The sequence below is a fragment of the Dipodomys merriami genome, unplaced genomic scaffold (genome assembly GCF_024711535.1).
Source record: "Dipodomys merriami isolate MVZ:Mamm:240054 unplaced genomic scaffold, mDipMer1.0.p SCAF_18, whole genome shotgun sequence".
Taxonomy (NCBI): Eukaryota; Metazoa; Chordata; class Mammalia; order Rodentia; family Heteromyidae; genus Dipodomys; species Dipodomys merriami.
The window spans coordinates 30,088,509-30,101,690 of NW_027203159.1; the positions used below are offsets into that span (position 1 = coordinate 30,088,509).

Here is a 13,182-nt window from a genome sequence, read left to right on the forward strand (position 1 = left end):
AGATGGGAAGATGGAAGGGTGGGTTTGGGTTTGAGGCCATCTTGCTGCTAACCAGGCATCAGTGCCAATCAGAAGATGATCTCAAGACAACAGCTAACTGCTCATTGACTTTCTTTCTTTGTTCCTTCCTTCCTTCTCTCCTGGGGTTTGAACTCAGTGTCTGGGCACTGTCCCTGAGCTTTTTTGCTCTACTACCTGAGCCACAGCTCTACTTCCAGTTTTTTGGTGGTTAACTGGAAATAAAGTCTCCTGGACTTTCCTACTCAGATGGCTTCAAACTGCCTCAGTCTCCCGAGGAGCTGGGACTCAGGTGTAAGCCTCTGGGCTGACTGCGTGTCTTTATAAATACCACACTGGAAAGCTTTTTGTCTTCTGTCCTTTTGGGCTAGTCTTTTCTCTCTCTAGGAACACAAAGCTTGCCTTCAGACACCCAGAAAGGGCTCCACCTCCCTCTAGTTCTGATATTTGAGTTATTATGGCTAACAAATACTTTCACAAAAACATTCTATGCCACCTCCTCCCCTCCCTGCCATTCCTTCTGAGGCGCTGGGACTTAACCAAAAAGGGGGCTGGGCCAGCTGGTGGGTTTGCACAGGGGAATCAAGTGCTTCCTGAGGCATTATGACTCCAATGACCCTAATGCTCCAACTCTTATCTCCCACCCTGCCTCAAATAACAGTAATAAAAATGCCAAGGATGAAGCTGGCCTGGCTTCCCCAGGGCTTCCTACCCTGTGCTCAGCAGCCCCAGCCCGGGTTTCAATACTGGAATTAGATTTTTTTCCTTGTGTTGACTGAAAACAATTTTCAAAAAGACTTATAAAATGGTTTATAACTTAGAACACAGCAAGGACTATGGTACAGCAGGTATGGTGCATACATTCATTCTCCACACAGGGAACAGGACAGCAGAGTGGGTGGATGGACAGACAGAAGGACGGCTGCATCTGGAACTGCTGGGTGGCTGGTGGTGGGGGATTTACAGGTTCACTGGCTTCTTCCTGACTAGCACCACGCTCCCCACCCCATGCCCCCCACTTTAAGCTACTTCATTTTTTTTTAAATCACAGGAATAGTCAATCTAGGAAAAGTATCTTATTAGAGTAATAGAATTTCTTAAAGAAGATAGCATATTTACACACATCTAACACATGAAAATACTCTATTTTATACTAAATTCCAGGTTCAAATGAACTACAATAGGGCACTTTGCCTAGGCTGTAGAGTAGAGCTGGGCATGGGGGCCATGGTGGGGGAGCCCTGCCGGTGCTCACCACAGCTACAGGCTCAAGTGGGGTCCCCACGGCTGGAGAAGGGACAGCAAGCCAAGGGTCAGGACTGCGAGGCTACACATCCACCCCTTTGATGAGAGAGCCTTCCAAGACGATGGTGAAGTCCTGGATGGTCTGCAGGACGCGGATGAGGGTGCTGACGGCCATGTGGTCTCGCAGGATTGCGCTGTCCTCATACATCCGGGAAACCACAGGACACTCAGCCAACAAGGGGATCCACTCTGGGAGCAGGTGGTCCCTGCAGACCCAAACACAGACAAGGTCTGAGCACAGAGGGCCCCTAAGAAGCCCTGCCACAGTATCTACAGACCTGGAAATTCTGCTGGAGAAAACCAAAGCTACCACGTTGGACATTTACTGGTCAAAAGAGTAAGACTAGCCTCATGCTGGTGGCTCACACCTGTCATACTAGCTATTCAGGAAGCTGTGATCTGAGGATTGTGATTTGAAGCCATCCTGGGCAGGAAAGTATGTGAGACTTTTTTTTTTTGCTGGTCCTGGGGCTTGAACTCGGCCTGGGCATTGTCCCTGAGCCTCTTTGTGCTCAAGGCTAGCACTCTAGGGCGTCAGCAACAGCTTTTTCTGAGTAGTTTATGGAGATAAGAGTTTTATTGACTTTCCTGCCTGGACTGGCTTTGTACTGGGATCCTCAGATCTCAGTCCACTCAGTAGCTAGCATTACAAGCATGAGCCATCAAGTGCTTGGCTTGTGAGACTCTTACCTCCAATTCACCACTAAAAAACAGGAAGCAGAGCTGTGGTTCAAAATGGTAGAGCATTAACCTTGAGCACAAATGCTCAGGGACAGCACCTAAGACTTGGGTTCAAACCCTATGACTGACCAAAAAAAAAAAAAAAAAGAGTAAGACTAATAGAAAAATCCATCAGATTCTAACAGTATATTAGAAAATCAACTTACATGAAAGAAATTCCCTACTGTGGTTTCAACCACTTTTTAAAAGAAGGTAGGGGGGCTGGGAAGGTGGCTCAGTGGTAGAGTGCTTGCCTTGCATGCACAAGGCCCTGAGTTCGATTCCTCAGCACCACATAAGCAAAAAGAAAAAAGCCGGAAGTGGCGCTGTGACTCAAGTGGTAGAACGCTAGCCTTGAGCTGAAGAGCTGAGGGACAGCGCCCAGGCCCAGAGTTCAGGCCCCACGACCGGATCCCCCACTCCCCCCCAAAAAAAGAGACGGTAGGGCCAGGTGCTGGTGGCTGATGCCTGTAATCCTAGCTACTCAGGAGGCTGAGATCTGAGGATCACAGTGCAAAGCCAGCCTGGGCAGGAAAGTCCATGAGACTCATCTCTAATAAACCACTAGAAAACCGGAAGTGGCGCTGTGGCTTAAGTGACAGAGTGCTCACCTTGAGCTGAAGAGCGCAAGGACAGTGCCCAAGCCCAGAGTTCAAGCCCCACGCCAACCGACCGACCAAAAAAAAAAAAAAAAAAAAAAAAAAAGAAGGGTAGGGCTAGGCCAGGTGCGGTGGCTCACGCCTAATAATCTTAGCTACTCAGGAGGCTGAGATCTGAGGATCATGGTTCAAAGCCAGCTAGGCTGGAAAAGCCCCCACGAGATTCTTATCTCTAACTACCCACTCAAAAAACAAAACAAAACCCAGAAGTGGTGGAAGTGATACTTTGGCTCAAGTGGTAGAGCCCTAGCCTTGAGCTGAAGAGCTGAGGGACAGCGCCCAGGCCCAGAGTTCAAGCCCCACAATCGACGAAAAAAAAGAAAAGGAAAAGAAAAGAAAAGAACCAGAAGTGGTGCTGTGGCTCAAAGTGGTAGAGTGCTAGCCTTGTGTAAAAGAGCTCAGAGAAGCATCCAGGCCCTGATTTCAAGCCCTACAACTAAAGAATGAATGAATGAATGAATAAATAAATAAATAAATGAAGGCAGGGTGGCACCTCTCTGTAGTCCCACTACTTGAGTGGTATAAGCAGGAGACTGAAAGTTTGAGCCTGTCTGATCTAAACCCAAACAAAAAGAAGCAGAAGCACTGGGTATGTGGCTCAGGAGTAGAGTGCTGCCCTAGCACCCCAGACCCATGCAGGACAGAATCAACAGTAGTAACAGTAGTAAGAAGAGGGATCCTTCTTCTTTTTTTGTTGGTCATGGGGCTTGAACTCTGGGCCTGAGCACTGCCCTCTCAGCTCTTCAGCTCAAGGCTAGCGCTCTGCCACTTGAGCCACTGAACCACTTCCAGTTTTCTGAGTGGTTTATTGGAGATAAGAGTCTCAGGACTTTCCTGCATGGGCTGGCTGTGAACCACAATCCTCAGATCTCAGCCTCCTGAGTAGCTATGATTACAGGCGTGAATCACCGGTGCCTGGCAAGGGACACTTCTTTTTAGTAGTAGGAAAGTTTGAACTGAGAGCTTTGTGCTTAGCAGGCAGGTCCTTAAGCCATGCCCTTTGTCCCAGAATATCGTGTGTGTGTGTGTGTGTGTGTGTGTGTGTGTGTGTGTGTGTGTGTGTGTGTGTGCGCGCGCTACTACCAGGACTTGAACTTCAGGGCCTTGGACTCTTAGCATTTTCTTGCTCAAGTTTGGTGCTCTGCCACTGGAGCCACACCTCCATTTCCAGCTTTTTTGCTGGTTAATTTGAAATAAAAAATTCTCAGATTTGTCTGGGCTGGCTTTGAACTGAGATCCTCACATATTAGCCTCCTGAATAGCTAGAATTATAGGAATAAGCCACTGGCACCTGGCTTGCCAACTTCTTTTTGCCCAGACTGAACTTGATCCATGGTCCCTTGATCTCTGCCTACCAAGTAGTTAGGATTACTAGATTTAGGTTTAAGCCTTCATACCTAGCTTCTAATTTTTGTTGCCAGTTCCAGGACTTGACTCAAGGCCTCTGGCTCTCAGCCAGCCAGGCTACTTATAGCTGGTGTTCTCACCACTTGAGCAAAGCCTCCAGTCTAGCATGCTGCTAGTTAACTACAGATGAACTCTCACAGACTTTTCTGTTTTGGACAACTTCAAATCATGATCTTCCAGGTCTCTTGAGTAGCTAGGATTATACGCATAAGCCACTGATGCTGCTTCTCCCACCCCTCTGTGGTATGAGGGCTCAAACCCAGGGTCTCACACATGCTATGCAACACTCACTGTCTTACAAGGCCAGTCCTTCTTTTTTTCTTTTTCAGGCAGGAAAAGTTTATTTACTGAACTGCTGCCCTGCATGGCTGCAGGGGCTGCTTTTTTTTTTTTTTATAACAAAATTCATGTAATGATGTGAGAAACAAAATCACAGCAGAAACACAAGCAGCAGATCCTGAAACCCAGACGAGGGTTTGCGTGGGTCTAATAAATTGAGCAGTATAGAAATAAATGGAGACACAGATCATACTTAAAAAGAATGTAGAAGCACAGCTGAAATTGGGCCCCTTTTATGAAGAAATAGGGAAGCTGGGTTGGGTTTTTTGGAAGCCAGCTGTTTCTACAGGACAAGTCACATCTTTTGCTGCTTAGTGGCTTGAGCATCTATAGCTTCCCTCCAAATACCTTTCATGACAAGGACAACCAAAGAAAGGCCACTGTGAATCTCTTAAAGCTTAGGAGAAAATGTGGTGGCTAATGCCTATAATCCCAGCCCTAGCCCCCTTTTCTCAAGCAATCATTGGATGTGGTGTCATGTGCCAATCATCCCAGCTCCTTCAAGAAGCATAGGACTGTGGTACAGGTCTTAGCAAGAGTGAGACCCTATCTCAAACACCTGCCAAGCAATCATGAGGTCTTGAATTCAGAGCCCATTACTGTCCTCCACCAATCTTTTTTAAAAAATTACTTTATTGTTGTTCTAAAGGTGGTATTCAGCAGGGTTACCTTTACATATGTCAAGTAACAAGTACCTTTTGCTTCATACCATCTGTTCCTTCATTCTCTCCCTCCCATCTCTGTCCATGAGATGTGTGGTTCACTATCATCAATGTCCAGTGCAGGAGGTACGCCCTGCCACTGCATATTTTCACCTGTTTTCCACTGATTCTGTGCCTTCCCCCCTCCTCCATATGTGCACACCTCCACCAATCTTTTAAGGTCCATGTGTAGAACCTACAATTCTGAGAGCTGCTTAAAAATTAATAAATTGTATAGTTCCTATGTGTATCTGTACGTATGTATATATGTATGTGTGTGTGTGTGTGAGAGAGAGAGAGAGAGAGAAAGAGAGAGAGAGAGAGAGAGAGAGAGAGAGAGAGAGAGAGAGAGAGAGAGAGAGAGAGAGAGAGGGGCTGGAGTTTGAACTCAGGAACCTGTGTCTGCTAGGCAAATATTTTACTATTTGAGCCACATGTTCAGCCCACCAATGTATGAGTCACAAAATAAGGGGCAGCTAGGGGGCATGGCTTAGTGGTACAGTGTTTGCCCAGCATGCTCAAGCTCTAAGTCTGATATTGAACACTATAAAAATGTAAGGTAAAATAAAAAGTAAAGGGATAGGAAACAGTCTTAAAGAAAACACACAGCAAGATCCCACAATGTACCAGGCACTGGTAGCTCACATCTATAATTCTGGCTACTCAGGAGGCTGAGATATGTGGATAGTGGTTCAAAGAAAAGCATAATGCCTAAGACTCTTATCTCCAATTAACCACAAAAAGCCAGAAATGAAGGTGTGGCTAAAGTGGTAGAGTGCCAGCCTTGAGTGAAGAAGCTAAAGGCCAGCATACAGGCTCTGAGTCTGAGCCATAGTACCACTTCCCCACACCCCCACAGAAATGAAAAGTGAGAAAGTGGCACTGTACCGGGCTCCAAGGCAAACTAAGATCTGAAATTTGCCGTCTTTCCCGATGCTCCTAGGTGCGGCATTGATTGAGCTCACGTAGTGGCAGAAGGTTTTGCAGGACGACCTCTGAACAAGGGCATCAGCCTCACAGTACACAATCTGCTCAGTGGTTTCGAAATAAGCCACAGCTCTCTCTGAGGAAAGAAAGCAACCACACCAATGCTTCCCATACAGCACGACTCATCATTTATCTTATTCTGGAGCCGGTCCTCTAGCTCAAATCATGACTTCATCATGCAAGGGAGAATGGCTTCCACACGGACCCATGCTTCATGGCAGCACAGTATGCTCCCAGTAAGGAATTTTCTAACCAAGGCTGCATTCTAAGAAGATTGGAAAGTTTACTCTATGGCACTGGGGTTTGAACCTGTAGCTTCATGCATTCTAGGCAAGCATTCTACCACTGATCTATATCCCCAGTTTTTTTTTTCTTGTTTACTAGTATATACTAATTATACTAAGGGATTTTATTGTAGTATTTCCATATATACATATGATGTACTTTGATCAAATTCTATTCCACTATTCTTTCTTACTCATTTCCCCTATTTTAAAGTTTTTTTTTTCTTTTTGTGCGCTGGTCCTGGGACTTGAACTCAAAGCCTGGATGGTATGCCTAAACTTCTTTTTTTTTTTTTTTTTGGGGGGGGTCCGGTCATGGGGCCTGAACTCTGGGCCTGGGTGTTGTCCCTCAGCTCTTCAGCTCAAGGCTAGTGCTCTACCACTGAGCCACAGCACCACTTCCGGCTTTTTTCTTTTTGCTTATGTGGTGCTGAGGAATCGAACCCAGGGCCTCAGCCATGCAAGGCAAGCGCTCTACCACTGAGCCACCTTCCCAGCCCCTGCCTAAACTTCTTTTGCTCAAGACTAGTGCTCTATCATTTGAGCCACGTTCTGGAGCTGCACTTCTGACATTTTTGGTGCTTACTTGGAGATAGGAGACTCATGGACTTTCCTGCACCAGTTGGCTTTGAACTGTAATCCTCAGATCTCAGCTTCATAAGTAGCGAGGATTATAGGTATGAGCCACTAGCATCTGGCTTCCCTTGAAATGATTTAGTCTATTTTCATATATGAATATGAATATTGTGATCATACCCTTGTATCCTCTCCTTTTGTTTTTTTGTTGTCACTTCTGCTTGCTAGTATCTGCAAATAGTCCCCTTGTTTTATGCTTTTCTTTTTTAGGTCTAGTGTTGGCATAAGACAGTGAACATGTGGTATTTCTCTTTCTAGTTTGGTTTTTCTTAATATAATGCCTGCCAGTTCTACTCATTTTTCCTAAAAATTTACAACTTCATCCTCTTTATGGATGATATACTCTGTGGTGTATATTTACCACGCTTTAGTCATTTATTAGGTGATGAATAGCCAGGTGGATTCGATAGCATGGCTATTTTAAGTAATGTTGTAAATAAACATGAGTGAGGTACATTGATTGTTGACCTGCATGCCTTCGGATACACAGCCAGGAGGAGCATAGCTAGGTAGTTTTATTGTTAGTTTCTTGAGAAAGCTCCATCTGACTTTTGCGTAAGTGTTTTTGTTCAAGGCTAGTGCTTTATCACTTGAGGTAGCTTCTGGAGCTCCACTTCTGACTTTTTTGGTGTTTAATTGGAGAAGAGCAGACTTCCATCATAGCAGCACTAAGTGTATGTGGGTTTCTTTCCCCTCATCCTTGCCTGCATTTGTTGTATACTCAGGTATACAGGTTGGCCTCAAATTTGCTCTGGAGCTCAGGGTCCCTTTAAGCTCTTTATCCTCCTATATCAATTTGCTATGGCTCAAAGTGGTAGAGCGCTAGCCTTGAGCAAAAGAGCTCAGGGACGGTGTCTAGGCCTTGAGTTCAAGCCAAAAAAAACAGACCAAAAAACTCACAAGCTGGGTGCTGGTGGTTTGTGTCTGTAATCCTAGCTACTTAGGAGGCTGAGAACTGAAGATCTCATTGCAAAACCAGCCAGGGGTAGGAAAGTCCATGAGACTCCTATCTCTACTACACTACCAAAAAAGCTGGAAGTAGAGCTGTGACTCCAGTGCTAGAGCATTAGCCTTGAGTGAAAAATCTCAGGGTCAGTGTCCAGGCCCTGAGTTCAAGTCCTAGTACCAGCACAAAAGAAAAAAAAAACCCTCCCTAATCACTAGCCCTATTCACTTGAATTTATACATACTGGAGTTTTCCAAGAAGCCTCTCAATGACCTTCTAACAATGACTATTTGCTTAACTTACCCACGAAGTCCCAGATGAAAACATTCTTGTGAAAGATGCGGGCGGACTTGAACCCATGGTGGAAAACTTGCTCAAGTGCTGCCACCAGTCCGTTTTCTCCACACAGCAGCACAGTGAGGCTCCCTCTCTGTGAAGCATCACACACAGTACCAGGGCTAAGGGAGCAGGTCTCTGTAGCCAGCCCAGAGCTTACCCAGGAGAACCCAGTATGTGCACTGCCCACTGCGCCACCTGCACGAGCAGTGTGCAAAGCCCCTCAGGCCCATGTGATGGCCCTAGTACCTCTTTCTCAGGTTTGTGAAAATGCTTCACAATGTTGTTCACAGCTTCTCCAATTCCTTCTTGGATCTGTCCAGCATTGGGTTCTGGAAAAGTATGAACACAGTGGCTGCATTCTCATGAGAGATAAACAAAGCCAAGTATTATGGGATGTCACCGGTGGCCACTCTGCAGGAACTATTGCACTGGAGTAGGCTGGCTTGGCCAAGGATTTTATCTTGGCACAATGGAAAGAATCTAGGCTGGGCACCAGTGGCTTGTAATCCTAGCTACTCAGGAGGCTGAGATTCTGAGGATCCTGGTTCACAATCAGCCTGAGATAGATTTAAAGGAATCCAAGTGATCCTAGATTCAACTTCAGCCGATGGCTTACAACCTCTAACGCAAGCCACGCAACTGCTCTCCTCTGACAAAACACCTGTTATGTGTGAGGCTTAAGTCACCTGGCCTGGAGCCTGTCACAAAATGCTATTAGTTCTCTAGGTGTGAGGAGCTGGTGGGGAAGATCCCTACCTATGTCTCTCAGATGCTCCCTACCTTTGGTCTCCTGGATGGGTAAAGGCAAAGGTCTTCCTCCCTTTCCTCCCTCCCTTTCTTCTCCTCCCTCTCTTCTTTCCTTCCCCTTTTTTTGTGTGCCAGTACTGGACAGAACCACTTGAGCTACACCTCTACTTCCTGCTTTTTTCTGGTTAATTGGGTAAGAGTCTCACAGACTTTTCTACCCAGGCTGGCTCTGAACCATAATCCTCAGACCTTAGCCTACCAGTGGCATGAGCCACTGGTGCCTGGCATCGATTTTCTTTCTTAATCTCCTGGCCATAGCATGAATGCAGCTGTTGTCTGTTAGTGGCTGGAGGCCACATATGACTTTTGAGGCACACTGGAAAGCAGAGACCTCAGTACTCACTGGTGGCCTTTCCCGTCAGGGAGGTGATGCTCAGTCTCCTGGCACTTGTGGGCGACTTCTGCTGTGGGGGAGTGCGGCACTGCCGCGCCAGGTCCTCGACCGATGTGGATGCCATGAGCTCTCCGATGAGGACCCTCTCCAGGCTCCCGTCATCAATGCCTCTGCCCAGCCACCGCCTGCATGGGAATCTGCAGGGCACACCGCCTGCTCAGTTGTTGTTTTGGTTTATTCATTTTAATTAGATGTTTAAGATGGAAATGGTAAAGCCTAGTATGTTAATGCCCGAAGGTTGTTTATTTATGAAAAATACAGAAAAGTAGAGAGGAGTATGGTGAACATCCATACTCTTATCACAGACTTAACATTTTGCCATGTGCTTCTTTTTCTTGTTGAATTTTTGTGGGTCTGGGGCTGGGTGCTGTCCCTTAGCTCTTCAGCTCAGGTTGAATGCTCTACCACTTGAACCACACTTCTGGTTTTCTGGTGGTTAACTGGAGATAAGAGTCTCATGGACTTTTCTGCCCAGGCTGGCTTTGAACTGCAATCCTCAGATCTCAGCCTCCTGAGTAGCTAGGATTACAATTGTGAGCCACCAGTGCCTGGTTCTGTCTGGTTACTTTTGGGCAGATTCTTTTGAAAGCACAAGTCCAGCTAGAAGGAGGTCACAGAAGCAAAGAAAAGGATGTCCACATAGGGTAGTGCAGGTGACAGCTGAGAGGACGTCTTTCTTAATTGTTTTAAGCTTCCTTTATGCTTTTTGAAGGCTGGCCTCCAACTCTCCCCTCCCACATCCTGGAAGTATAGGTGTGACCACCAGGTGCAGCTTTTTAATTTGTATTTATTTATAATTGTTATTATAAAGATGATATACAGAGGGAATATAGTTTCATAAATCAGGTAATGAGTATTTAACTTTATATTATATAAATAAAGCAATATACAAGTGGTAGAGTACCTGCCTAAAAACTGGGAGGCCTTGAATTCAAACCTCATAAGTTAAAAAAAAAAGGTAGTAGAAAAAGCTTTAGAACAAAAACCATTCACAACGTGTCACCAGCTCCTGAGGTCACTTGCTTACCTGTATGTATGTCCTGTGATGTCATTTCTGACCATAACACAGTCCACTAGCCATTTGGCTAACAGTCCGGAGTTATCATGACCGATCTGAACAGTGGTAAGCTTCCCCAAGTTCTGGCACTGCAGAGACAGGACCATAGCTGAATCAGAACCGTGATCCCACCTCAGCTTTGCATTCTTCTCAGCTTTGCAGTAGAACTTAACTCCATCTCATAACTAGAGACCTATTGTGCATTTGCTCTAGAGAAACAAACTAGGGAGCCCCATGGAGAGACAGGAGAACGATGGACACTGGCCATCCATCATGGTGAGTGCCAGACTACAGACCTAACAAGGGCGGAAGAAAGCTATGGAGGAACCTAGAAACCTTATTCATCATCAAAACAGTGATTTGTCTTGAAGGATGACAGGGATTTCAGTAAGTTGGAAAGGGTGCTAGCTAGAAAAAAAAATGAAGCCAAGTGCTGGTGGCTCATGCACGTAATCTACTATAGCTATTTAGGAGGCTGAGATCTGAGGATCAAGGTTCAAAGCCAGCCTTGGCAGGAATATCTGAGACTTTTTTGGCTGGTCCTGTGGCTTGAATTCTCTACCACTTGTGACACAGTTCTACTTCTGGCTTTTGGTGATTAACTGAAGGAAGAGTTTCAGGAACATTCCTGCCCAGGCTAGCTTCAAACTATGATCCTTAAATTCTTCTGAGTAGCTAGGATTACAGGTATGAGCCCCCAGCATCTGGCTTGTAAGACTTTTATCTCCAATTAATAACCAAAAACCCAGAAGTGGGGGTGTGGCTCAAGTGGTAAGAGCTTCAGCCTGGAATGAAAAAACAAAGTTTGGACAGAAAGAGATTGAAAAATAAGTAAGATAAATGAATTATCAAAAGAGATTCAAAATTTCAAACAAGAGATGCATTCAAAAATAGATGCAGCACACACCTCTTTAAAAGAAAAAATTAATACTTTGAGAACCAACATAGAAATCATAAATGATTCAATTTCCTCCATGCAAACCACAATGGAAGCCACAGTTAATAAAGTGAATGAAATGGACTATCAGGTACTGAAGACAAAATGCAGGAACTGGAAATAAAAGTCATAGATATGGAAAAAACACTCAAAATATGTCAAAGGGAAATCCAAGAACAAGCAGACAGTGCCAAAAAATTTAACCTTCCTATAATTGGGATTGATGAAGGCGAGCAATACCAGAACAGAGAGGTGCAACACATATTCAATAAGATTACTGCCAAACATTTCCCTAATCTTAAAAGAGAATATCTGACCTACATAACAGAAACATGCCGAACACCTAGCAAACAGGATCCCAGGAGGAACACTTCTAGGCACATCATAGTAAAAATGCTAGAGCTGAACAATAAAGAAATGATCTTGCATGCAACAAAAACAAAGAATGAGCTATACTACAATGGGAACAAAAGTCAGAATCACTGCGACCTCTCCACACAGACACTGAATGCAAGGAAAGCCTGGGAAAGTACTATCTGAGCCCTGAGAATCAATAACTGCCAACCCAGACTGCTATATCCAGTGAAGCTAGCATTCACATTTGACAGAGAAACTAAAAATTTAATACTAAAGAAAAACTAAATGAATCCATAAACAAGCCAGCACTACAAAGAATATTAAGAGGGGGAACACAATCTGAAGAAAACAATCAGGATCAGGAATCCACATCAGACAGACATCTCTAGAAAACCAACTTAGTAAGCACAGGAGGAAAGGAAAGAAGAAACACAGGAAAGCAGGAAAATGACAGGAAACACAATGCATCTCTCTATAATAACCATAAATATTAATGGGCTCAATTCACTAATCAAAAGAAAAAGAACTGCAGATTGGATCTATCTGTTGCCTTCAAGAGACCCAAGGATAAAAACAAACTCTGAGTGAAGGGATGGAAGAAGACCTAACATGCAAATACTCCCAGCAATAAGGCAAGAGTTGCCATCCTGATATCTGACAAACTTTTCATTAAAATCAATACAAAAAGACAAAGAAGGATATTACATATTAATACAGGGAATAATCCAAGAAGAGGATATTACCATTATCAATTTATACAATCCAAACATTGGAGCACCCAAATACGTTAAGCAAATACTCTCACACTTACAGGAAAAACACAGATGAAATTCAATACTAGGAGACTTTAATACTCCACTCTCACCAAAGGACAGGTCTACCAACCAAAGGATTGACAAAGAAGACTCCAAATTAAATGATACCATATTTCAAGTGGACTCAATTGACATATACATAGTTTTCCACCCAACAACAACCAGTACACATTCTTCTCAGCAGCCCTGGAACTTTCTCCAAAAATAGATCATATCATAGTTCATACAAACAATTTAAGCAAATACAAGAGGACTGACACAATCCCCTGTATTCTGTCCAACCATAGTGGAATCAAGCTAGTTCTCAATAACAAAGCATACAATGGAAATTACTCAAACACATGGAAATTGAACAGCATACTTCTGAACAACACCTCGGTCACAGAAGAAATTAAAAAGTTCTTATAATTCAATGAAAATGAATATACATCACTAAGAAACCTATGGGAAACAGCAAAAGCAGTCCTGAGGGGC

At 44.5% G+C, this 13,182-nt stretch overlaps 1 protein-coding gene across 1 annotated transcript in view; it reads right to left on the reverse strand.

Annotated features, from left to right (window-relative positions):
- Window positions 1–1,300: 1,300 nt before the first annotated feature.
- LOC138830002 (DENN domain-containing protein 5B-like) overlaps window positions 1,301–13,182 on the reverse strand; it is a 102,291-nt gene continuing 90,409 nt past the window's right edge. Inside the window, exons 17-22 of the mRNA XM_070026478.1 lie at window positions 10,570–10,688; window positions 9,492–9,679; window positions 8,588–8,670; window positions 8,306–8,432; window positions 6,038–6,212; window positions 1,301–1,529 (exon numbers count right to left, since the gene is read on the reverse strand). Coding sequence (XP_069882579.1) covers window positions 1,346–1,529; window positions 6,038–6,212; window positions 8,306–8,432; window positions 8,588–8,670; window positions 9,492–9,679; window positions 10,570–10,688 — 876 coding nt within the window. The 3' untranslated portion in view covers window positions 1,301–1,345. The remainder of the gene's footprint in view (window positions 1,530–6,037; window positions 6,213–8,305; window positions 8,433–8,587; window positions 8,671–9,491; window positions 9,680–10,569; window positions 10,689–13,182) is intronic.